The 26,438-nt window shown below is 41.8% G+C and overlaps 4 protein-coding genes across 4 annotated transcripts; 1 reads left to right on the forward strand and 3 right to left on the reverse strand.

The window, feature by feature from the left end:
- Positions 1–2,256: 2,256 nt before the first annotated feature.
- On the reverse strand, positions 2,257–5,408 carry LOC104449451 (mitochondrial metalloendopeptidase OMA1). Its single transcript, XM_010063615.3, has 4 exons — positions 4,774–5,408; positions 4,186–4,407; positions 3,938–4,086; positions 2,257–2,824 (listed from the first exon to the last, which is right to left on the reverse strand). The coding sequence occupies exons 1-4, from the start codon at positions 5,290–5,292 to the stop codon at positions 2,521–2,523; spliced, it is 1,194 nt and encodes a 397-aa protein (XP_010061917.2). The 5' UTR covers positions 5,293–5,408; the 3' UTR covers positions 2,257–2,520.
- A 2,520-nt stretch (positions 5,409–7,928) lies between these two features.
- On the reverse strand, positions 7,929–9,294 carry LOC104449458 (embryo-specific protein ATS3B). The gene is made up of 3 exons (XM_010063627.3): positions 9,036–9,294; positions 8,826–8,933; positions 7,929–8,433 (listed from the first exon to the last, which is right to left on the reverse strand). Exons 1-3 carry the CDS (start codon positions 9,159–9,161, stop codon positions 8,101–8,103), a joined length of 567 nt encoding a protein of 188 aa, XP_010061929.1. The 5' UTR covers positions 9,162–9,294; the 3' UTR covers positions 7,929–8,100.
- Positions 9,295–11,543: 2,249 nt separating this feature from the next.
- Positions 11,544–13,878, reverse strand: LOC104449467 (xyloglucan galactosyltransferase XLT2). Its single transcript, XM_010063639.3, has 2 exons — positions 13,272–13,878; positions 11,544–13,116 (listed from the first exon to the last, which is right to left on the reverse strand). The coding sequence occupies exons 1-2, from the start codon at positions 13,624–13,626 to the stop codon at positions 11,921–11,923; spliced, it is 1,551 nt and encodes a 516-aa protein (XP_010061941.1). The 5' UTR covers positions 13,627–13,878; the 3' UTR covers positions 11,544–11,920.
- A 3,702-nt stretch (positions 13,879–17,580) lies between these two features.
- Positions 17,581–24,840, forward strand: LOC104449476 (K(+) efflux antiporter 5). Its single transcript, XM_010063648.3, has 20 exons — positions 17,581–18,060; positions 18,566–18,609; positions 19,145–19,212; positions 19,336–19,420; positions 19,516–19,577; positions 19,699–19,774; positions 19,879–19,953; positions 20,777–20,848; positions 20,958–21,041; positions 21,126–21,194; positions 21,278–21,355; positions 21,457–21,545; positions 21,797–21,893; positions 22,017–22,070; positions 22,222–22,317; positions 22,642–22,830; positions 22,912–22,989; positions 23,362–23,406; positions 24,135–24,230; positions 24,384–24,840. The coding sequence occupies exons 1-20, from the start codon at positions 17,832–17,834 to the stop codon at positions 24,405–24,407; spliced, it is 1,710 nt and encodes a 569-aa protein (XP_010061950.1). The 5' UTR covers positions 17,581–17,831; the 3' UTR covers positions 24,408–24,840.
- The last annotated feature ends 1,598 nt before the right edge of the window (positions 24,841–26,438 follow it).

Raw genomic sequence — 26,438 nt, forward strand, 5'->3', positions numbered from 1 at the left:
AATTTTACATTATTCTTTGATAACTTATATTTTAATGTCTTTTACGGTATCAACAATCATAATTTACGAAGAAGGATAATATTTTTGTGAGGAGTTCTCACAGCGTCTAAAATGGCATAAACATCTCCTTACAGCATCCTCCTCTAGTATTCATTATCTTCTGTCTTATTTGTCTTCTTAGTTTTCAATTTGCCAAAATTAAGAGAAACAACTTCTCCGCTCGCCATTCAACACTCAACACTCGCCTCGCTCGCTTTAAGTCACTCGTGCCGCTCGCCGCTTGATGCTCACTTGGCTTGCTCCCTGCTTGACACTCGATGCTCACTTTGTTTGACGCTCACCTCACTTGACTTTCACCTCTTACCTTTTTTAGCTGACCTCGCTTGTCATCAAACCCATTGAGTCAATCTGGTTCTCGGTTGCTCTTTCAATGAGTACAAAAAAAATTATTATTAGTTAGTCCCGGGTTGACCCTATAACCGGACTGGACCTATTGGGTCAGTCCAGTCCTTAATTATTTTTTCAAGGAGTATTAAAAATGAAATAAAAATTATCGATTGGTCTCGGGTTGACCTTGGAATCGGACCGAACCCACTGGGTTTGTCCGATCCTCGGTCTCAAGCTCAATAGGGTCGATACTCGGTCCCAAAAATTAAGGACCAGCACTGTGCGGATTGATCCCAAGATTAGAGGGTGGACCGGCCCAACCTGGACCATGCTCACCCCTATGAGCTATCACAACATCTCCATGACTTTAAGCTCTATGATTACACGTCCCCAAGCCGCCTCATCTCCAAGCAGTTACTCCTCCAAAGTCACACCTCGATCTTGCCTTCAAAATGACCACTATCCTCTCAACATCATCCTTGCCAAGTGTCTCATCCTCCCTACCTGCAAGCAGTTGCACTTTTAATGCCCCCTAAGCCCAATTTTATTGTATATTAAATGCGCTCACGGTTTACCCAAATTTAAGCCAATTTTGTAACTCTCCACTATAAGAAAATAATTTACTGCTTAGACTATTCCAAGTTCAGAGAAGTCTTGATGGGCGTCCGAGATGGATCTAACTTCACCCTTATTAAAAATATCAAGATGGTTTTTTTCCCATTATTTTTGAGTTTGTTAATCTTGCAAGTTTTGTATGTTAGTTATTGGAGTATATCTTTCCTTGGTTGCATTTGGTATTGTTACTTTCATGTAAAATTCTAATTTTAGTTGTTGTCATTGCTATCAATGGGCAGCATTAAATCATTTTCTTCAATATCTTACATTCCATTTAATTAAAATTTTAATTCCTCCATGTTATTTGTTGTTGTAATTTTATAAAATGTGCTACCAAGTATTAACTTTTTCTTATTCTTCATTCACAAAAATTAAAAATTCTACGCAATGTTGAAAACCAATTTTTTAGCATCTTATAGTCAAAATAGCAATTTTATTTAAACAACATATTCACATGAAGAGCTTAAAATGGGTTAACTAGGTGGATATGGATTTTCATAGGTTGAATGAAACATGGAAATATTTTAGTAAATAGTTCAAGTTGAATATGGATCACTAGATTTATATTACATATAAATTGGTCAATTTGGATTAGATCATTTTTTACCCAATCCAAACCAAACTTGACCCAGCCATTTGATGGCCTTATGCAACAATCATCTATGGGTATGGTCATTGACAAGCAATTCCATGATTGGCAACCTATCAATGATCATACAGCCGTTGATGCCGAGTTACTGGCTTACTTGAATCGGCATCATGTCAATTGTAAAGACCTTGCCATATTTTTGGTATAAACAAACGTTAACCAATGTGACAAGAGCGCCAACCTATTTTGATATTCATAATTTGATGAGGATCGACTGAGCATAAAGCTAATCGTACAATCATGTCTTTTCGCACGAGCTTCACAAGAAACTCTATGCATCTTCAAAAGGGTGTTACTGATCAACCATTTAATAGTGTGAACTTTCGAAATGCATCAAACGGAAAAAAGAAGGAATCGAAAGTAAAACAAAAAAGTCTGAACTTTCGGAAAAGAAAATCAATTGAGCTGTAATGCGTCTAATCAATTGGTGACTCAAATGACTGGACTCAAATGTGTTCTTGGGTAATTTTGGCCCATTCCGCTCGGCCTCTTTGGGCCCCTCTTTACGCCCATAGGAAGAAAAAGAAAAGCAGATTATCGTCAGTGCCGCCAAAACAAATTATTTTACATTTTTAAGCGATGAATGAAAGATAATGCTTAAGAAATTACCTTTGTAACTAAATTTTTCCGCATGTCATCATATTTTACATTGGCAATGGACATAAAAAGAAAAAAATGAAGACCACTTTGGAAAAATGAAAAGGAAAAAGCAATGAGACAAAGAAGGAAAGAGAAATGTAAAAAATAATGGTTTCTTTCGGCGCGTCACATCACATGGATGGTCGAATCAATAAGTTGAGTGTCCAAACCTAGTAAATCGATGTCAAAAAAAAAAAAAATTTAAAAACGGAGGAAGCAAAACAGCCATGTCATTTCCTTGGGGAAGAGGCTAATAAAAGATCTTGAGACTTATCAGCAAGTTGCAATTTTTGCTTGTATGCGTGTCCGTTGCTTGGGATACTATTCCTATACAAAGTGAGAGCTTCTTCCAAGACAGGCGCCTGAGCCAGCAACTGCGCTCTCTTTTTTCCGGATGGATGAGGAGAAAGATCGCCCCCCGCTGCGTAACCATTCGCCTTGTCCAACTCCTCATATACTCTAGGCGCCACACGAGGATCGTACCCAGCAGAAGCCATTAGCAGCAAACCAATATAATCTGCTTCGATTTCCAACCTAACAATTTGGAAGTAGGAAGAATCTTCAGAATATTAGGCACCAAAAACTAACAAAACCCAGTATGTCAGTTCGCTCGGCATCACAATCACCATGAGAAAACCACATCAAACTAGAGGTTTAACTAGAATGCTGGAGTGACTGAATTAGATAGAAGATCATAAGTAGGTACACTGTTCGAATTACATTAAGACATCACAAACGGGAGACTCCCCCAAGGACTCCACAAAAGAGCATCAGAACACTGCTACTCACAGTCACTGATGACAAGTAATACTCTATCATAGAAAGATAAACAAGGTTTGGATGAGATCGGCTTCGCAGGACTTGTGAATGCCTGTACTGGGATAAAAGCATATCCAGCATATACTTTACTTCTAAAGAGGAGGCGGAAAGCAATTTACTAAATACCATCTCCCAAATTTCAAATATTCAAAGTAAAAGAAATGGGTAACCCATGGTCATATGCTCTATTTCTGCGCCCCCCCCAAAAAAAAAAAAAAGATTCTCCATTCTGCAGCCAAAAGCAAACTGCAGTCAATCTTATATTGATGGTGGCAAAGTTTTAGTGGCAAAGGGAGAAGTTGTCACGGGAGACCGGGACTTCAGTATACAAACTCATCAAAGGTTAGTAATCCCTTGATCAAACAGCACACTTCATTTTCCTCCTTGTTTCTCGGGCGGCCAAGAGTCCGTGAAAAGTAAATCCCCGGCCAACTTTTGGCAGAATAATATTTCCCAACAGACTGACTTCAGTAACCACGGAGAAATTAGAGGGCACTGGCTCAGTCAACCAATCACTTCTAAAAAAAAAGTTCAATTCATAGCAAGCGGCCTTGTGTGCAAAATTTTGATGTCTCAATTCTAGCAGGAATTTTAAAAGTCAAAGGATGTCCACACATGTTGCATTTGACCATCCAAAACCCGACTACTGAAGCAGAGGTTCACACGTGTAACATAATTACCATGCGAAATCCGAACAAGAGACTTGCCACCCTTCCAGAGAAGAAAAGAAGAAGGCGTTTGCAAAAAGAAAGGAGGAGGAGGAAGAGAGAGAAAGAGACTCCAGCTAAACAGCCAATATAAAAGAGAGGATAGATGGTAAACACGTACCTCCTACACAATGGAAGCCATAGATAATGAGATGACAGTGTATCGACACGGTCAGGCTTGGCGAACATACGAAGTATCCGCTCTATGATCTTAAGCCCAACAGTTTTTGTAGCCTTCTCAGCGTCGTGTCTAGCCACCACATGCGCCATCTGATTCAGCAGCAAATACAATTTCTCTCAATTTTTCAACGGATACTGCAAATTCAATCTACCCAGGGAGATTCCCTATTCCACTAATCAAGTTAGTACCTCGTGTGCAATTATTGTTGCTATCTCTGCATCTTTCCTGAAATGTTCCATTAGTCCTGTGAACACAACAATCTTCCCACCTAAGAAGGCGCTCGCATTAACAACGGGCTCATTCACCACCAAGATCTCAAAATTATAGCCCTCCAGATGTGACGTCGTGGGCTTCGAACTCTCACTGCCCTCAAAAGTGTCCGGCGAGGCATTATGTATATCATGCCAACCCTGCATCGATTTATATACCACAGTTTCACCGGGAAACGAAATCGTAGAACAACCTGCGTAATGTATATTCTTTACGGATTCAGTAAGGTAATTAACTCAATAGAACTTCACCGGATGTCTCCTAATCCTATCAAATATCTACAAAGACACAACTTCCCTGATTATCATCAACATCCGAATAGAACATTTTGTCCATCTCCTTGATCATAGATTCAGAGATAAGAAGTGACCGAAACACTCGACTTCAGCGACATTCCTCGGAGAACTTACAACTACAACGAAAATCTTGATCTTCCAACAGAAGATAGGAAAAATACACTTAAATTGAACTCAAAATGTTCAATTAGTTCTTCTTTTTGGACAAACCTGTTCATTCCTCACACCTCTCTGCAGCGCCTCGATGATATCTTGGGCGATCAATCTGGCCCTGACGCTCTTCGGGTGCGTCGGCGGCAATATCTTGCCCTCGTAGGAAGCCTTAGTCCGGTCGAAAAGCTTCTCCCCGCAGCTCCCCTCGACGTCTCTGGTCCAGAGCACGAGACGCCTCCGCTTCGTGTACGGCACGTCCTCCAAGAACGCCAGGTACAGTACGGCGAAAGCCCCAGGGACCAGCAAGGTCAGCACTTTCCCAGGTTTCCGAAACCACCGGCTCGACCCTCGCGGCGGCTTGAAATGCTGCTGCGGCGCCGCCTGGGATCGATCCGCGGAGTGGAATCGCTTGGCGCCGTCCGGAAAGGGACCGGGCTGGTTCCCGCTGATCGCGCCGCAACGGCTGAATCGGCGGAGAACCGGAGGACGCGGAGCGGCTCCGAGAGCGCGTTTCGATGTGAAATTGCGAAAGGCGTGGAGGGCGGCGGACTTGGCTCCCTTGTTGAAGAACGCCATTCATCTCCGAGCCAACCGGCTTATCTCAAATCATCATCAATGTGTCGAATCCATCGTTGATTCGGCGGAGACTGCGGAGGTCAGTTGCGAGCTGCGACTGAAGACGGAGGGAGGGAGGGAGGGAGGGAGGAAGAGGTGGGAATGGTGTTTTCCAATTTTGCCCATATAAGACGTATAAAATGGACCGCCCAAATTAAAAACTACCTAGACCGGCCAGTTTGGTCCAATTCTCAGAAGTGTCGATCCGATTGTTGATTCCTAAAATGGAACTACTGTTCGGATGGTCTGGTTCCGATTCCAAAGAAGAACCAATTCGGACCAACTAAATATATTTTTTTATTTTATTATTTATTTAAAAAATAGTAAAATCTAAACTGCACACTATTTTAGTCTGATTCCAATAGTGGGAAAAAAAAGTGATTAGTTCCATTGAACTAAATCGAAACTGGTCTTTTTGTCCGATTTCCAATTCCACCTTAGAACCAGATTGGAGATGAAACCAATAATCAATCACCTTAATTTATCATAATATACACAACTCGATCTATACTCGCCCCATTTAACTATATCTAAGAACACTTATCTCTTATGATTTTTTTTTTAAAAATGTCATTGCTAAAATACTTTCATGTAATATAAATTTAGGGCATGTTAGTTTTAAAAAAAAAAATTATTCCTCACAACAAAAATTTATATTCTTTTGTTCCAGGAAACAAAAAAAGAATATAAATGTATTTGATAAAACTTTTGTTTCCGGAAATAGATTTAAAAAAAAAAAAAGTAAAAAAAAAAAAAAAAACCTCTTATTCTCAAGAATAATTTATAGAATCAATTTTTCTCTCTTCTTTTTTTCTTCTCTTCTTCTTCTTCCTTTTTCTTTCTTCTTCATTGACCTTGGCCATGGCCGGCGTCGGCAATTGACCAAACGAGGGCTGACGACCTTGCTAGAGCGTCGCAAGCCCCTCAAAGACACCAAGCCACGGTGAGACTCTCGACCTCCCAAGTGGGCTTGGTCGCCTAGCTACTAGCGAGGCCGAGGCTTGCCATGGCTAAGCTAACCTCGGCAAGCTCGCACTGGATCTCGCCTAGCTAGTTGCCGACCATGGCGGTAGTCGACAACCGGCCAAAGAGAAAAAGAAAAGAAAAGGAAAAGGAAAAGGAAAATAAATAAAATAAAAGAATAAAAAAATCCAAAAATCCTATCACACGTATTTCTATCATGGGAATAAAAATTTAGGGAAGTTATTAAACGTGTTTTTTTACTCATAACTTATTTTCAAGAACATAATTAGAAAAAATCATTTTTCATTAAAAATTATTTCTCGGAATAGAATGATTATCAAACGCACCTTTAATAGACAATTTTTATAATTTTCTTTAAAAAACAAGCTTTCGTTTATTTCTTGAAAAAAAAATTTCAATTTTTTTCATGAAAATAACAATATTTCCTAGTTTTTGCCTGAAATTTGACAAAGACAAACAATCGATGACAAGTATCCCATACATTGCATCACCAATCTCGCATACAGCACCTTCAACATCTTCACTCGCCGCCATAATCGGAGAGATGGAAAATTAAACCTTGTCTAGATGAGTCATTGGCCCTTAGGAAATCCTACACCGGTGACGACAAGCTGGACGAATCGAAGGTTCAATCCCATGGTGGCCAAGTTTCGCCCACTCCACCACTGCCAAACTGGATGCACAAAAAAGGGGCAAAAGAAGGCTACGAGGTATCGACTCCTCAATGAAGTATGGACAGACGGTGGTGAATAGTCCCCTCCCATGCCTTCCTCTCCAAGTTTTTGTTCTTCGCCATTTATACTTCCCCTTTAATTATTTGGGTCAGCTTAATATATGCATTTTCATTTACAAAATTTAGCAAGTACTAACTTTTGCCAAATGAAGAATTGACCCTGGAAACGAAATATAATTTTTAGTGATTAGAAAGAGGAAATCATTCATGCATTTGGCAAAAATTTCACCTTTTTAAATTAGCAAAGCTAAAAGGGAGAACCAAAACATCGAACCTAATTGGGCTTATGGTTTTGGGTCATATTCGCTACAAATCAAAGTAAGTGCATATCCTGAATTAAAATACCTTAAAATAATTTGCCATTAACTTCTATCTCATTTAATTTATCTCCAAAAGCTCCGAAAGTGAGTGTAAGAGAGACTGACAAAAAAAAAAAAAAATTGTGCATATCCCGAATTAAAATACCTTAAAATAATTTGCCATTAACTGTTATCTCATTCAATTTAAAGAATTGTGATTGTCCCTATATCCTCTGACCAAATATGTTTTTCAATGAACTTTCCTGTTTCACTGAGAATAGCCTACGACGAAATTGGAGAATAGGATCCAACCCATCCTTGTAAATTGAGATTAATGAAGGTGGAACCTTACACAGAGGAGTCAGTCACCAACCTAGAACCTTTTTTTTTTGGTCAGAATTCAGTAACCCATACCAATGACAACAAAACCGTGAAGAAGTGAAATTTGCCCTTAACTACACGTATCTAACCACCAAAGGACATCGCCAAGAGAACCACAACCACAATGTTTGGTATGTCGACATTGCGGCCAACGACGAGACCATGACCATTGTAACATTTCCTGTGCTAAGAGAAGGATCGACGGCAACTCTTTACTGGGTTTCAATACCAAAGATGACTAGTTCAACATAATTACTATAGATAACTTCAGTCTAAGGGTATCATTTCAGAAACATGGTTCCCAATTGATTTGTGAACTATACATAGACGTGCACATCAGCAAAGTCCAAAGGGAACACAGAGAAGTCTTAACTACAGAACGTTCAAGAAGGCACTGATTAAGAATCCATACACAACATACATAAAGAATCTGTACTTGGGCTGTCCACTTGAAGAAGCGGCACTGTTGCAGAGATTGAATCCGTACCAAGTTTCACCCGGAATGAAGGTGCGGTAGTAAAACGTAACTGCCTTCGAATTGTACCCGTAGATTTGCACGCTATCGGGTTTCCAGCCGTCCGGTCCACTTCTGTAGAAATATGCATAGCATATCTGGTACGCACACGGCCCGGTTATCTCGAATGTATCCGAGGAACATCCTTCGAACGTCCTAGTTGATGGATCGTCCAGCCTCGGCGCATATATCTAGTCATCCATAATTTGGCAAAAAATTGTTATTTCTAAGAATAAACAGTGAGTAAAAACGTGGAAAATCCAAGGACAAAAAACAAAATCGCCAGCAAGAAACGAAAAAAGGTGCAGGAACTTGCTGGCAATTCGCGAGTACCTAAATTCCGACTGCTTCGAAAAATTACTACTACTTCGTTTGACACCGGCAGAGGCCTAGAGCCTTCCCCGAATCGAATTCCCATATAAACGATTGCCTCAAAAACCCAACTTTTCTCATCAAGCACATCGTAAAATGCCTAGAAGCCAATTTTTTTCAATGTACAGAACGCGATAAAACAGCAAGGGCAAGGCCTGCTTCGTGACGCGACACGATTGCAACGGACACGAACGGCTGCGGACGGACGAACCTGATTGCCATAAGCATCGCCGAAGGCTATGCTGATTTGGTCGCGCGTGTACGAGGGTGAAGAGCAGCTCGTGGTGATGACGACGTTGTAGGAGCAGCTCCCCAGTTTCTTCAATCGATACCCACGGAACAGAACCATCATCATCATCGTCAGCAATCGCGAAGGAAGGAAAAGGAAGCGGAAACCGAAACGGAAACGAGTCCCGATTACCTGGATGTAACTCAGATTGAACGACGGCAGCGCGTGGGGTTGCTGCAGGAGGACGCTCGACTGGGCTCCCGAGAGGACGAGGAAGAAGGAGGCGAGCAGGAGGAGGGAGGAGACGGCGATCGCCATGGTCTCATCCGGAGATCGCGAAGCGAAGCAGCTGCTGGATCGACCGCCCGCGAGTCGAGCACGGAAATGACCGATCGGCTCCTCCCGACGATTGGAGGAGGAGAAGGCGGAGGAGGAGAGAAGAGGAAAGGAGAAAGAATATTCAAGAGGATTTATGCGCAAAATTACAAAAAAAAAAAAAAAAAAGGTATGTGGGGCCCCGGGCGGCCATCTGGACTTGGACATCGCACGACCTTTTTTGATTTTTTTTCTTTTAACAGTTTTGTCCTGCCACGACTCGGACATTGCCGATGCATTAAGCTAGCTCTGTCTATTACGCTGACGAGTTGTTTTAGGGAATCTCTTAAAATATGTTTGGTTATGAACGCTTTGATTTTTCGTTTTCTTGTGAGGCACCGAGTACACGTGTCCCGAGAATTATTATTAATGTTTGAAGACTAACTTCTCCGATTCCGTAGTTTCTTGTCCCTAGCCGCTGACTCGTGAGGGCGAGCTTGGCCGGCGTGACCAATTGAGGAAAGAAAAATAAAGAGTAAATATTAAGAAATAATTCAAAATTCCAATTCTTTAAAAAAAAAAAATTATGACGTATCTTTCATTAACTGAAGACTATAGCCCAAGCATTAAGGTCCCGTGCACAGCCCTTGTAAACCTAGGCCTAAGTGTCGAGGTCCAAAGCTCAAGCATATTGGAGATTTGAGCATGGCATATATAGACCCAAGCCCAAGTTCGAGGCATTGGGCACAGGACACCAAGGCTTTGGGCTTGGGAGCTAGGCCTCAATGGACCGAGGCCCAAGCGCCGAAGTTCTAGTCCGAAATGCCAATGACCCGAGAGCCAACATAGAGTTTTAGGTCCAACCACTAATACCTAATCATGTTTTAGAAAATGTTTTCCAATTTTTCAAAGAAGAAATCGTTTTTCTTCAAGTAAAATCCAAAACGGGCTCTGGGTGATTGGCCACCCAGTCATGAGCTAGGCTTTTGTTTCGGGCCTTAGCCGGCCAGTCAGCAGCCCGATTCACAATCCAACTGCAATGGGCCAAAGAGAGATCAACAAAGCCCATAAACTTGGATTCGGCCTCAGAGAGAAAGAAGATCAGCTTCCCACGTGAAATCATCTGCACAAAAGTGAAAGATTGTCTGACCCCAGTAAAATCCGCTGTCCGCTTCATTCGTACAGGAAATCTACGGTTTCCAAGAAACGGGCTGAGTCCCCATCTTTATTAAAAACAGGGGGACCAATTGAATTTTGCTCATTTTCCACGAAACATACTTGATCAGTGAAGAAGGAAAATTCTTATTTCTTAGTGGCGAAAATCGTGAGAATACGAATTGAATGATGTGGCAATGTACTCTTGATGTGCACGGTTTAGTATTTTGAGTTATACTGAATATTTTTGGGCTTGGTCTGGTGGGGTTGCCCAATGTCTAGCGCTCGTTCCGTTGGAATCAAGCCATGTTTCATTAGTAAGCTAATGAGCTTAAGCCCATCTCCTTCCCTCCCAAACTGGTTCTCTTCTCACATAATTATGGATTTCATACAGATGACTCCACAGTACATGCTACATAATCTCGCTCGCTAGAGCTCCATTAATTATCATAAGATCAGACATTGTAACTTAGGATTAGAGACATGCAAGTTAACAGAACCTTGCTATACGAAGCGTGGAATTAAGATGATGCCGCTCCGATAGAAGCCAAACAATATAGTCCAACGTTTGTCCTTTATGACATCTGCAAAGCAAGTACGCTAATCGTTCGTAATTTACGTTCTACCCAAAATCGGTCGAGGAACCGGACAATTTCCCCTTTCGAAAAATTTTAAATTCAACGAACTTCGGGACCGCACAGCAAATATGGTACGCTGTCCCCGTCGTCGCCAATCGCAGCCATCGTCCCCTCCCTACAGTCTCTGTAGGCCTCAGTTGCTGGTCGGAAAACTTGCGCCACAAATCGGAGCACGTGCATTCTCCATCAAAGGATGAATTATTTTGATTATTATTGCGTAGCCAACCAATCGGAATTATTGATCCGCGTCCAGGCAACTTCAATTCGATTGAATTGGGTCTTTCCGTGGATCCAGATGCTCCTACCGCCAAAAAAGAAGGGGAAAAAAAAAAAAAACCAGAAGCAGACGACTACGTTGCAGGAAAGATCATCGTGTGAGCCTCTGAAGTGGTCATTAGAGAAGCACAACCGAAGGAGGTGGTGATGAGGACGAGCCTGTCAACCAGAAGAGACAAAGCACGGCCATTTCCCATTTACCAACTTCGAGACCTTTTTACTGACTTTACCAGATTCCACATGCCACGGTCCAGGATGGTCCCAACAACAAAGATCAAAACCAGAACAATCTTTTCTCGACGGAATAAATATTGTATGAATTCATCAACAACCGAGGCTGCATAGCATCGCATCGCCCAAGTTTTCATTTTATTCTCTACAACATTCGGCTAAAAGTATACAGTAGCCTGAGAAAAAAGCAAACTTGACAGGAAAAAAGAAGAAAAGAATACACGAAAGGAAAGGAGGTCACTTTCGCACTTCGCTGCAGAAGAAAACAAAAAGAATGAAACGCGAGCCGAAGAACCCGGTTGAAAATCTTTGAATATGATCGGTTATAAAAATCTCTATAATCTAATAATCTAATCCTAGTAACAATCGCGAAGCGGGCTTCGAGAAATCCTTTGCATACCTCGGATACGTATGTATGTACTTCCCCTCATCACCTCTTTATTGTCGCTAAGTAACAGCAACTCACCTCCACTTAAAACCCCACTCTTCTTGCTCCTTAAACCTCCTCAAAACCCCGTCGATGGCCACATCGAAGGCGTCCTTCACGCTCTCCAACCCATCTTCCGGCATCGCGTACAGGAACTTGGGTATGTACTCGATCACTTTTTCTCTCATCCTGCGCACGTCCTCCTCGCTGTACCTCTCGAGGACTTTCCTGATGGACGTCCCGTTCTCCACCGCCTTCCGGTCTATGAAGACCGAGTAGCTCCCCGGTTCGGCCGGCAAGAACCACTCGTACTGGTAGTACGCGGTCCGCTTCCAGAAGAAGACCGGGATCGAGCCGGCCACCATGCAGTCGAAGATGGAGCGGCGGGTGAAGCTGTCCCCCCTGGGCTGGAGGCAGAACTTGGAGCCCAGGAAGGTCTCCAGGATCTCGGTGGTGCCGTTGGCGCACCGCGACCCGCCGCAGTCCACGGCCCGGCACGCGTCCGGCTCGGCGCGACACTGGCTCAGCAGGATGCCCCGGAAATCGTTCCTGATCGCGCCGCGCTTGGCCCCCGCGAAGCAGAACAGGGCCGGCCGCGGCCGCGCGCGGACGAAGTCCTGCCACTCCGCCACGTCGGCGTCGGACCGGGGGTGGAATCCGGTGGGGTAGGGCACGCCGACGTCGAAGTAGTCCCAGGAGTTGCGCTCGATCACGAGGCGGGTGATGTTCCGCATCCCCGGCGTGTAGATGCAGCTGGAGCCCCAGTCCTGGTCCTTGGACCGGCGGAAATCCCACGTGATGCGCCCCATCGTGATGAAGTGATCCCAGCCGTTGGATCTCTTGTAAGGCGCCTGATCCTGGACCCACCGCAGCATCATCTCGCAGTGGCGATCGCGCTCCTTGGCGCTGGAATTCGACCACAGGTACTTGCCCACCGCGAGCCCAGCGTAGAACGGGATGTAGAACGCCGCAGCCGATCCGGGCTCCGTCGTCCGGCACGGGTGCTTCAGCATCCGGTTGTGGAAGAGTATCTCCGAGACGAACTGGTCAGTCCAGAACCACGCCGGCGCCAGCTTCTCCGGCACGATCCCGGCCAACCGCCCGGCGGCGGGTTGCCCGAACCCTCGGTTGGCCAGCGCGTCGCATCGCGAGCTCCAAGGATTCAAGTTGTCGCACTGCTTGAGAATCTCCGCGTTGAAGAAACTCGGGACCTCGTACACGTAAATTTTCCCTGCCCAAACCAGAAGCCACCGCCGCAATTACGAGATCGACATTTATGAGCCGAACACTATTTATTAAACCCTCGCGTCTAGAGAAATTAAATTTCGCACCGCGCAATAATTTTGACAAAACACGGACAGAGAGGCGTAAAATGCGGAGAACTACCTGAGCCGCATTGGTCGTGGTCCGCGGACGGAGGATCAGTCGGCGAGGCTGCGGCGGCGGCGGCGGCGGAGGAGGAGGAGGACGGGAGCCGAGCGGCGGCGGTGATGGGCGCCGGGAAGTGGCGGCGGGCGTGGCGGAAGGAGGGCGGGAGGGGGACGGAGCGAGCCACGAGGAGGATCAAGATCTGGAGGGAGACGATGGCGAGGAAGAGACATGTGCGGGGGTTGTGGAGGGACAGGTAGGGCTGGAGCGCCGAGGCGAGCGAGTTGAACGAGTTCCTGCGGACGAGTAACGGGTCGGAGGCGGTCTTCTTCTTGTGCGGTTCCGGCGGGGGCTGATCGGAAATGGGAAGCATCCCGGATGGGGGGAGGAGCTTTAGAGAGTGAGCGGAGGGCCGTTTTCCGGCGACTGGCTCACCGGAAAAAATGGCGATTTCGTGGCAAGCGATAAGATATACCGACGCTGATGCAGAGAGAGGTGCGTATAAAGTGGGGGGGTTCGGCTTCTTTTCGGTTAGTTCGCTGGGTTGGGTTTTGTTTCGTTTTGTTTTGGTCCTTTGGGTGGAGGTAACCGAGGACGGAAGGATCGCCACGTGTAGGTTGCGCTTTACCGTCTGCGAGAGCAACCGACACTTTGCGGTCTCTCCGAGGACGGACACGTGGGTATCGGTCCCCTTAACGCATGTCTCCTGCCTTTATAGGTCGCGAACTTAGTAATATCGGAATTATTAATTGGAGAATTTCCTTTTCACTATGTACCGTATTCGGGAGCGAGTTTAGTAAATATTCTACCCTCTTGGGAGATAATTTTAATTGCCACATCTATATATTTTCCGGTTTTGTTCAGGAGCAATTAATTGTTACATTAATATCGATATATATTTCTATTATTAGTAATTTACTAAATATTTACTTGATGCGTCATGATCATAATTTAATTATAACGTGCTGATGGTATGCGGTACTTTAAATGGGGTAAGATAAAAAAAAAATCCGTAAATCACTGTGCTGTATGGATCTCATCAAATATATAATATAAGTTGCAGCATGTCATTTTCACGGTGTAAACTATTGTAGGAAAGCTATACCAAACAAGCTATGAGCAATGAAACGATGCAAAATCAAACTGTTTCGAGTTAAAAATGATGTTAATCAAAAACTATATTTCATGCTTACCGACAATTGATTCGGTAATTTTTATTATTTTTTAATCTTGAACTGTAGCAGCCGACGGGGGTAAGGGAAGGTGAATTCAAAAGGGGCGCAGGGAGCGGACATCTAACATGACGCGAAGCCGAGACGTGGGCCGTGATATGCGGGCCCGCGAGGACGACGCCTGCGCACTCCGCGCCCGTCGCTTTTTTTCCGTTCGTTTCCTTTCCAGGCCAAACCGGCGGTGGCTGTCGAGGGAGTCAAGCATGGCGAACGCAACTGCGCGTTGCGAGCAAGCTGGATTTGAATCGTGACTGCTGTCGTCCATTCATTCCGATCTTAGTTGTCACCGATAAACGACGGATCGGTACCGCCGACTAGTCCCGTTGGAATTTGAAGATTGATAATGATAGCTCACGGGATTGAGACTTTTACATATGCGGAGTACCAAAAATCATTCCGTCATTAGGCAAAGACAAATGGAATTCCTAGTCGTACAATCAGTCACATCATACAAAATTAACGCGTCTTATGAAATATTTTATCATATTAATGAAGTCCATACCGAATTCAAAACAAAATGACATTGCATCGACCTTCTCGTAAGTATACATCAATATGTGTATAATTTAAAAACTCAATGAAAATAGGTGTCGTGGTAACTCAAAACCAAGTGCAATATACAGATTTGTTTGTGATGATCTAAGTTTGAACTCTCGATCAAGCTCGAGCTAAGCTTGAGTCTTAAATATTTCTCATCCAGTCTAGAGTGCAGGAAATGGACCATTTCAGATCCACTAAATCGTGGTTAAATGCAAGCAATGATGACAAGGTGTAGACTAATTTATGCAACGACTGAAGGACCATCCATTGTAGTAGCATTGAAGAATTGCCGACGTAAACAGTTGTCGGATTTCCCAGTGTATAATTATAATCCCATATAATTTTTTGCGGAATAGTTTCTAATACGGGGGAGCACCAGCGAATTCCACTTACGTTTATTGTTATGATTCAGCAGCCCCCCATTATACTTAGCTAAACTATAGGAAAGATTCGTGTTCAATTGCCGTTAACCCCACATTTCTGACGATGTCCGGTTAGTGGACTCGATCCACGCCCCTGTGCATCGAGCGAAGCGAACCAGCCGCACGATGCACGTGGAGCGAAACCCGGGAAATTAATGAGGCCCCTTGGATGGGGTTCGCACGTAATTAATGACCTCCGCCCCTATTCGAGCCTTCATCGTCCGATGGACGGCGTGCGATGCACCCCGGTCAACGCTTGCTAAAAAAGAAAATTACTTGGGCGACTCGTGTTCGCATACGACGGGTTAAGCCGCGTTCAAGACGGTCATCAGTGGCCTAAAAAAATTCCATGCTCGCCAACCCACGTTTGGAATAATGGGGGAGGTCCAATCGGACGAAGCTATGCTGTGTTTTCTTCGTCTTTTTTGGGTACGGAATATATCGTCGAATCCCTTTAATCTTTTGTTTTTTTTTGGCCCAAAGTGCTCGTGAAAGTGGGATGAGGCCTAATCATTTTGCTTCCTCCTGCTTTGTGGTGTCCAATTATGATTAGCCATAGAGCATCTGCGTCAAACTTTTCGTTCCCACTCGCCTTTTGACTCAAATCGCAATTGGGGGGCGATTTGTAATTTTAAAGGGGCGCCCACTCACGTCCCAATTTCTCGCTTTTGATCAACTCGCTTAAAGGCTTTTGTGCCTGGGGACGCAAAAAATCCGTTTGACCCAAGATGGGATCGTCCGATGAAGCCCATGAGAGAAATCTCGGCGTACTGGGCTTCCCGGTGCAACCGGACACGTCTTTGGAACCAAATCACGCGACGTGCCCTTCTCCATCTATTCATCGGCCTTGTCGTAGAAATGAAGGCCTAGACCATCTGCTCGACCCGGCCGGATATTGTAAATGTTGGGCCTGAGTGATCCAGATCAATGATTGGATTCCGATACAAAATCAACTAACAAACAAATAGTAAGTTATACTTCTTGGGATGCGACGAATTAGAATTTTTTTTGGGGGGTTTAATTTATTTCGCATGAAAATAATGACCGACTAACATTACGACAATGAAATTCACGGCATCTTTAATATACAACAATCACGGTTAACACAAAAAATATAACATGTTTAAGATAAATTTTTTAGAGACATTCATAAGTTTGCTATCCATATAAATATACGATATTCATGTGCAATGCTAGTAGTATGCATGGAAGCTGTAAATATACAATGCTTCTCTCGTTCTAGAAACCTATAACTTAACGATGAATTTAAAATCACATGCTTTTTGTGTGCTTTGTACACTAATAACAAATGAGAGACTACGGTGTCCTCTTTTGAAGAAACGTTTTATAATTAATATCTCCATGTCCGTGTGAATAAAAATATTTGACTTCATTGGTAAGGGAACGATATGTAGTCCATCGCCTTTTTCTTTTGGAGTTTGGCGACCCTTCATCTTTCACTTTTTGGTCAATCACGCATTCTATTTCATCCTATCAAAGGAACATTGTCTTGCTAATTTCTAATGGAATTTAACCTATTTGATAGAAGGAGTGGGAAAACTTCAAGCAAGAATGCTTTATCCTGGAATTTCATTGACACACCTCGATGCACAAGATCAAGCAATTTTTTTTTTTTTTTTTTAATTTGTAATTTAGGCTACACAGTTTGACAGAAAATGAAAATTTTGAAAAATATTTTCCTATAAATAATCACTCACTTAATTTGAAACAAGTTAATAATTTTTTTTTTTTTTATTATTGATACTAATTTACGTGTAATAAAAATATCTGCTGGGACGATCAAAATATTTTTTGCATAATCATTTTCTAAAGCGATTCAAGTTAACGCTTTTAGAAAAATGTTTTTAATTTTGTAATTTTTCACAAAATAAACGAATATAAAATAAATCATATTAAACTATAGATCGTTGATCTTTTCATTAATGTGGGACGGTTAGCCGCAATGATAAGTCCCTCTCTCTCTCTCTCCCTTTTGCGGCTATAGGAAAAGTTAAACGCGGGTGGTTAGGAGTGGGAGGGACGTCAGCGTCGCGCCCACATGGATCCCCGCATGGGCGCGACCGCACCGTATCCCTCCCCCTTCTCCGCAACGACCCCCTCTCGTCGACGGGACGATCTCCTCGGTCGAGGCCAGATTTGAGGAAAGGAAAACCGCGCCTTTGCTCTCGCTCCGCACGTCGCCGTTTTCTCGCGTCCTGCTCTCCTCCCGAGGATCCCCTCTCCTCCTTCTTCTTCTTCTTCTTCTTCTTCGTCGTCGTCTTCTTCTTCCTCGCTCCGTCCCTCTGCAAATTTCGGATTCCCGACGTAAATCCAATTCACAGAGAGAGAGAGAGAAGGGGGTGGTGATTGGCTTGCGTGGCGCGATGCGATTCGGGAGCTCGGAGCGGGCAATGCGCCGGCTCCGCCTTTGCATTGCCCTGCTCCTGCTCTGCATGGGAGCCTCCGCGGCCGTCAGATCTGAGAAGGAGGTACGGGAGCGGTTCTACGGCAATCTCATCAACTCGACCGCGCCGGAGTCCGGCGAGGGCAGCATCGCCAAGATGTTTGATCGGGTCCTCGAGAAGGAGTTCTCCGACAACGAGCAGCCCGAAGGTGCGCCCCCTCGATCTCACCTCTTCGTCTCCTTGCTCCGGTTTTGAAATTCGGGTCCTTCTTTAGTTGATTGAAGGACTCGCGTTATTCACGACGAAGCCTCGGACGTGTTTGATCAAAATGTGTGAAATTAGCGATTGATATATGTCCGGGCAGTTCTGCCAACGAAAGCACGGGAGGAAAAAGTAATCATTGGTCTTTGGTTTGTCGTGTTCTTAAGTTAGCGTTGGGAATGGTTTTGTGTAGCAATGAGCGGCCCTCTGGACGAAGTTCTCCTATCTTTTTACTGCGACGTGATGATCTTTCTCCATAGAGAGGATTGAGTTCAAACACAGGGAATCCTTTTTTTTTTTTTTTTTTTGGTTAAGCATTTGCTATTGCGACTATTTTTGTTGATTTCCTAGAATTTTTTGGTGATTGGTCTCACATCTTTGCTCTTCTATGTTTAGTTTGTTTGCGATGTAATGTAGCTGATTTGTTTAATTGTTCTCTATGTTTTTTCTAGGAACCGAAGAAAGCAGCTTCAACACCAGTGTTGCTGGTCAGCAAGTGAGTTGATTTCTTATCTGAAAAGTCCCTCATGGTATCTCCCTGCATCAACATTTCCAAATCTTATATATCACGGCCTAGTGAAGTCTGTTGTGCTTGAGATCTTTGTTTGGCTTGACGTGACTCAACATAGGTTGGCCAGAGTAGCTTATGACCGCGAATTTTTATTTTTATTTTTTATGAAGCTTAGTTTAGATGAAAAAGGAACAATTTTTTTTTTCCTTTGACTGTGCTGTTTTTTTAAAGAAAGAAGTAGTTGGTTCTTCATGGTGTTTGTATGCGGATCTCTTAAAGCTTTCATGCATGAAATTCTGAAGCAGTTCAACATAATCCTAGTAGATTGTTCTCTTAGATTTTTTCTGTTGGGCGTTGGGCACCTCTTGCTTGGATGACATGTGTGCACAAGCTGGAGCCTGCATGTGCATGTGCATGTGCATGCATGCGCTCGTGCGCGCATGGATTTGGGTAATTTGTTCTAGGCACTTACACCTCTTTTTCTGCTTTTTTACTTTGTATATCCATGATGTTCTTACAGGCAGTGCTGGAGACTGTAGCTAAAATTACTCATGACAAGGCCAAAAGAAATGATACGCGAGAAACGAAGTATGTTAGAGTATTTAAAATTTCTTTTAAATTGAACTCTTTAAGCAGACTCCTCAATAATCTTTGTTTTTCATGCAATAACACTGAATTTTGAATGCGAATTTTGAATGTGGGTAATATCAGTGGTACAAAGCCATTTCAGCTTCAAGATGTTTTCTCCCTCGAAAATGAAGATTCTGATGACACTACAACCTTGATTGACAATAAGGTATGCACAAAGTGTAGGAACTCATGGGAAAATTTAGCCATCATTCTTCTTTAGGATGTTATTGCAACAAACCTTCTTATTGTGGGCATTGGCAGGATAATGAGTTTGTGATGTCAAACAAGAAATCCAAATATCCCATACTTCAAGTTGATCTGAGGTTCATATCTTTTTACATCTTACCTGTCTGTTAAGCGGGCTCATAGACTTGGAGATCTCTTGCAAGTTTGATTTGCATGCCTATTGGATTTCACCTTATATTTTGATTGTGGATTCTGCAGATTAATATCTGATTTGGTGGTTGTCATAGTTTCTGCTGCCATTGGTGGAATCATTAGTTCTTGCCTGGGACAGCCAGTAAGTCTAGAAAACTGCAATTAATATACCTATTCATTTGCAGCCAATTTTTTTCTGCCTCCTACAAATGGCGGAATATCATAATTTAGGGTTGCATGATTTAGGTAATTGTTGGTTATCTTCTTGCTGGTTCAATCATAGGACCTGGTGGTCTCAAATTCATTCACGAGTTGGTTCAGGTATGTTATCATAAGTAGCTGAAAATCTTCTTCCTCAATCATTATCACTTCCTGAATAATTATCAGTTCTTTTCATTATCTGAGTCATAAGTCTCTTCTTGCTGATTGCGGTGTCTTCATCATTATACTAAGATTCTCAAAATACACTTAATGGTTCTCTCATATCTTTCTATCTTGGTCTCTGGTATTATGAGTTATCTTAATTCCGGCTCCCACATTCTTTGTTGTTTTCCCATTGGAGATACTCATGCCATAATTACAACATATTTTGTGTCGGTCAAATATTATGCAATGCAAATTGTTTTCGAATAGTCCCTTACTCTATTCTATTTAGCATCTCATCAGAGTGGAAATTTTTTATGAGTTAATTGGAATAAGATCTATTTTATGAAAAGATTTCCCTCTTTCTTTTGCTTGTTCACTACTTGATATAGGCATACATAAAACTAGTATTGCTATGAGTGGCTAACTATAGAACACATTGAATTTTTGCCGCAGAGCACTTATGGTTGTACTACTCAAAAGCATTTAAGCTCAGTCAGTGAGCTTGTCCATGTGTCCATTGCTGATATTCTTACTTATGATGGTGAAACCACATTTCCTATGACTATAAAGAATGTGAAGTCAATTTTTTGGCGTCAATAATTTTACAGTTGTCTTGGTGTTTGTTATTACGGTCAATTTACATCCTTTACACGCATAGTGTCATCCTTCCGTTCCATAGGAAAAAAAACAATTGCTTTGGTACTTCTAAATTTTGTTAAGAGCCTTTGCCCTGCTGGTGACCTGAAATATCTTTTACAGATCACTTTTCTTTTAATAGGTTGAGACTGTGGCACAATTTGGTGTTGTTTTCCTCCTTTTTGCTTTGGGCCTAGAGTTCTCCTTGACAAAGGTATGATGCACATGCAGATCAGCAGCTTCTGACAACAGTATTTTGCATATGGATTGTAAAAGTTCTATTGTCCTTATTGTAAAGGTTATTCTACCTTATTGCCATGCAGTTAAAAGCTGTAGGGCCTGTTGCTGTCCTAGGAGGGCTACTTCAAATTGTGATATTCATGTTGATGTGTGGCATAAGTGCCATGGTACAGTAGCAGCATGGTCTTTTTAATAATTTTCGTCATTGCATTCTGGTGAAATAGATTCCAATCTTATCTGTCAATTTTCAGGTATGTGGAGCTAAGTTGTCAGAGGGCGTATTTGTGGGTGCTTTCTTATCAATGTCATCAACGGCAGTGGTACTCATCCAGACATTGTCTTGATGCTAGTGTCCACGTCCATCTAAATCTGCTATTATGCCTCTAACTGTTCTTTATTGCAGGTGGTTAAATTTCTTATGGAACGAAATAGCAGTAATGCTCTTCATGGTCAGGTGACCATAGGAACTCTAATCTTCCAGGTACTTAATTATAATCTAATCTGACAAAAGAGTCAAGACTCAAATTTACCTATAAAGATCGTGGTTCTAAATTCTGCAATTTCTCCCTTATTTTGCTTTAGGATTGTGCTGTTGGGTTGCTTTTTGCTTTGCTGCCAGTTTTAGGTGGTAATAGTGGCCTACTTCAAGGAATGATGTCTATGGGGAAATTGTAAGTTTGGTTTCATTTCCTACTTCTAAGTACTTTACCTGGTTCAATTTATGTCCAATACATAATAATTTGACAATGAAAGTGTACGTTGCTGAGGGATTTGATGAAACTGAAACTCACATCATTTTTCTTGGCATTTTGTGCCCTTGTCGAGAATCATTATTAACATATGTAATGTATGCTATACTCTGGCAGCTAATATCATTTGCCCAAGTTGTCTGTTCTTACATCTGTCTTATATCTGAATGCAGGCTTCTTGTATTGTCCATATTTCTCACTTGTGCATCTGTTTTATCCTGGTCATTTGTACCCCGCTTTCTCAAGCTAATGATACAGTTATCATCTCAGGTGAGGTTTTATGAAATTCACAAGTCTCTTTTTTGCTGTATTTTACATCTGAAACAGTTTTCTGCTGTTATGCAGCTGTGTCGCTATTTTTTGGCTCATATATTATTTTATTTTGTTATGTAGACAAACGAACTATACCAGCTCGCTGCTGTTGCTTTCTGCTTATTATCTGCATGGGTAAGTGTAACAATGTCGAGTAACGAGGGTGGGAGTTTTCATTTCCTTTAAATAGCACATCCCCAATAGTTCAGTTCTTTGATTTATGAAGATTAAGTAAAAGAAAAGGTATCATCGCTTCTTATCCATGGATTTGCTGCCATTTTCTCAGTGCAGTGATAAATTGGGCCTCAGTCTCGAGCTAGGTTCCTTTGTTGCTGGAGTTATGATATCTACCACTGACTTTGCACAGCATACTCTTGATCAGGTAATTGTCTTCCCGGGCCTGGTTTTTTCAGCTTTTCTGCAAGTGCACATCTCTTCTATTTTTGCTTCTTTTTGTGTACATTTGACTAGGTCTCTCTCTCTCTGTGAAGAAGGGGGCTAGGGATAGTACATCTTCATCACTCTCTGGGGGAGACATATTTCTGTTGGTCAGAAATTACAGTTTGTCACTGCATCATATGAGTAGAATCTTAGTATTTTGGGGTCAGATTGGGTTAGGAAAATCCAAGCTTGCTACCTCATTGTGTTATAAGCTGACCCATTCACAAGGCAATTTATTTTAACATTGAACTTTGTTATGTTGCAGGTGGAACCTATTCGGAACTTATTTGCTGCTCTCTTTCTCTCTAGCATTGGAATGCTTATAAATGTACATTTTCTTTGGAATCATGTGGATATACTTCTGGCATCCGTTTTGTTGGTTATTGTCATTAAGACAGCAGTTGCTGCAATGGTTACGAAGGCCTTTGGATATAGTGTCAGGACGTCATTTCTTGTAAGGCATTCAGCCTAGCCTTAGCATCGATTTCTTACCAACATCATATGAGGGTCACTTACCATGTGTAAGGATTTGTAGGTTGGAGTGTTGCTTGCTCAAATTGGAGAATTTGCCTTTGTTCTCCTCAGTCGTGCATCCAATCTTAATCTTGTTGAGGTGATTCCTTTCTTTATGATGCATTGTGCTGCTCTCTATGTTTAACTTTTTCCTTTCTATTGCTGGTTTTCCATTAGTAGGTTTTTCAAAATGAGTAGGAAGCAAAGATGCGTATTAATCTGAGATGGAAAAGAATTGTTGGCTGTTCCTTCGGAGAAGAATAACCGAATTTTCATCAATAGCTCTCATTTTCTTCTGAAGTGAAATAATGGAATGTTGGCCTCACAGTTCTTTAATTGGCTTTTCAACAAGAATCAGCATCCTGAACATCTGTGTTTTACGACATGTCCCGAGTGTCACCTATTTAAGCATCTTTTGCAGAATCTTCATCACTGTGATAGTGTTTTAAAATAAACATTTCCTGGTATGCAGGGGAAAATGTATCTTCTTCTTCTTGGAACGACAGCCTTGAGTCTGGTGAGTCTCCTTATAGCCAAATGATTTGTGGGATCTTTTCTACAATGTCATGGTGTAAAAGCGTGTGGTGAATTTCCACCCTTTAATGAGTTCATTGAACCATTGGATCAATGAAATCCACAAACCGGTAACTTACCGAAGCAATCATTCAGTGAGCTTCTAAGATATTAGGAATTGGTCAATTGTATAGCTTCTAAGATATTAGGAATTGGTCAATTGTATGTGTAACGTTTGAAAATCCTTCACTTGTGAAAGTTACAATCTATCAATAGGTTGAAAGTTATATTGCTTAAGAAAGTACTTATTAACATGAGGAAGTTACTAATATTTACTATTGATTCATGAGCAATTACTGTCATATGATAGGTTACTATTGACAATGTGGAGAAGTTATTAATCACTAAAAGGTTGCAAACGTCGCATTTTTTTTATTGCAAAGTTAGAGAAGTTAATTAAGCGCGGCTATATTATTGGGTACTTTTCAGTATGGAGAAGTTACTTATTGCGTAGGAAAAAAATTCGTATTATAGAAAAGGAGCTGTCAATCAATTAGCAGCTTTTCACCTGATTAGTAAGCATTGTAAGAATTTCTTGGGCAATTATTAATTGGCCAGAGTCTGTAATTTAGTCCATAGATTTTAACCGTTTTTTGAGCCAACAGAGTCATGGAAATGTCTGATCTTGTTGTTTCTGCATGCCATGTTTCTGAATCAAGCACGATCTTGCAGGTAACGACTCCTTTGCTGTTCAAGTTGATACCTGCAGTGATAAACTTGGGTGTACTCATGCATTGGTTCCCTGCAGAGAGCAGCACACAGACCGAGGTCTGTCCCGCCCTACCTCTCTCTCTCTCTCATGAATATGTCAGGAGCAAGTTATTCTAAATCGTGACAGTTGGAATATTTGTCTGATTTTCTTGTCATCTTGTTTAATCGTTTGGTTACTGCAACACTCACATAAATTGTTTATCCTCACAGGAGAAGGTCTCCAGAGGTGCATAACAGGTTTCTGTAATAATTCTAAGGTTAACCAAGTATTTTTTTCCGTGGGAGAACAGCACGGTGATCTCAATCAACTGTGAATACTGGGCTTCGATGCCACTTATTTTCAGATATACATTCATTCACAATGGTCCAGTTGATGCTCCGAGTTGCACAACCGAATCGGAACCAGCTCACAGCTTCTTTGTACATACATAGGGATTTTGTTGTCTGTAGTGTACATATTGATGCCAATGTGTCATGTCTGTGGACTAGGTTTTTACCTTAATCGTCTGCTTAAATCGGTCTGATTGACTTCCACGTAGTGAAGGGTTGTGCTTGCGTGGGAGAATAGATTGAAATTTGATATCTGCTACTTGTTCCGACAGTATTCATGGCGGTTGATTATAGTTGATATATCTGAAAGACGAAGAAATGAAATGCGATTATCGAATACCAAGAGAAACATTCTTTCTTGGGATCAGTCATAGGAAATTCGCAGAGCCTACCAAATTGGGAATTGGGAATTGTGAGTACGTTAACGAACATCAGCATAAAACGCATAAAAAAATTGGAAAAACGTGTTCCATTGCAAACTAAATCATTCCATTATTTGAATCGAGCACAAGCTCGAAATCCAGAATTGTAGGTTGTAGACAGTTGAAGAAGAGGGGTTAATTTGCATAGACTTCTTCCGTAAAAATGGAGGATAAAATAAATGGATAATTATACCAATGATTCTTAAACTTCGGCTGAATTTATAAAGTGATCTATGAATTTTTCATTTGTCCAATAATTTTTGAATTTTTCATTAATGTTCAATTTAGTCTCTAAGAAAATATTTAATTTTATTTTTCTATTAATTCAATTTTAAGGATAATATTAAATATTTTTCATATAGTCTAAGTACTATATTGAATATATAAAAAAATTATAGACCAAATTGAATAGATTAAAAAATTAGGGATTCCATTACATATTGATTTAAAGTTTATATGAATAAATTAGAAAATTCATAGATCAAGTTATATTTTTGGTCAAAATGTTTGTTATTCTCCCTAAAACAAAGGGTCAAAGCAATTTTCATGCCACCAAATAGCTAACGGAAAGCCCTTAATAATGAATGGACAAAAATGCCCCTACCCTCCCCCACCCCCAAAAAAAAAAAAAAAAAAAACACGCACACACAACAAAAACAACTTAAAAAGTCGCTGCTGGTGACTCCGACTCGCGATGGCGTCATTCCTCTATCATCATCAGGGAGGAAGTTTTGGTCTTCACTGCTTTTCCGCTCCTTTTGTACCCCCGTCCGTGGCCTTAACTTATATCGGAATGCTAATCTCTGCAGCCTATATTTCATGATGGGATGAAAGAATGGAGCTGTTGCAAGAAGAGAAGTCGTGATTTTAGTGAGTTTCTTGGAATTCCCGGGTATGTACGTGTTGTTACTTGCTCGACTCCATGAAGCCGGCGACGTAGCATGAGCATGTCAGCATGCTGTAGAACTGCAATTTACCTGGTTTTTGGACTTGATAGGAATGACATTTATTCATAGAGTTTTTCTGTTCGATGACCCGTGCTCTTATATGCATCCTATCGATGCCGAGAGTCTATCATTGTTTGACGGTGTTATTGGGTAATCGGACGTTGGAACAAAGTTTCTTGTGCCTCTGAGCGTTGGAGTATGCGTGAAATAATCTTATGGGAGAATAGTTTCAGTGGAAAAAGAAATCTATGTAGCTATTTATTTCGAGAATTAGGTTATATATTGCATATAGTGCATATCTTTTTCCATATAGTGTTGATAAAAGCAAGTTGAAAGCAATATAAATTGGTCCTTTTTCAAGCCTAGTTCAGAACATGAACTAGAATACAATAATATATGTTGTTTTATGTTTTAAATAGCAAAGAAAGTCAAGCACCTCCAAGTAATCCATGCCATCAATCAATTTATTACTTAATATCCAACTATTATCATAACACCATGCCTAGTGACAAGACGATCAAGATTCCCTTACAAGATTTTTGCTTATCATTAGGTAGTGGTTTGGC

This window comes from Eucalyptus grandis, chromosome 1 (assembly GCF_016545825.1).
Source record: "Eucalyptus grandis isolate ANBG69807.140 chromosome 1, ASM1654582v1, whole genome shotgun sequence".
Taxonomy (NCBI): domain Eukaryota; kingdom Viridiplantae; phylum Streptophyta; class Magnoliopsida; order Myrtales; family Myrtaceae; genus Eucalyptus; species Eucalyptus grandis.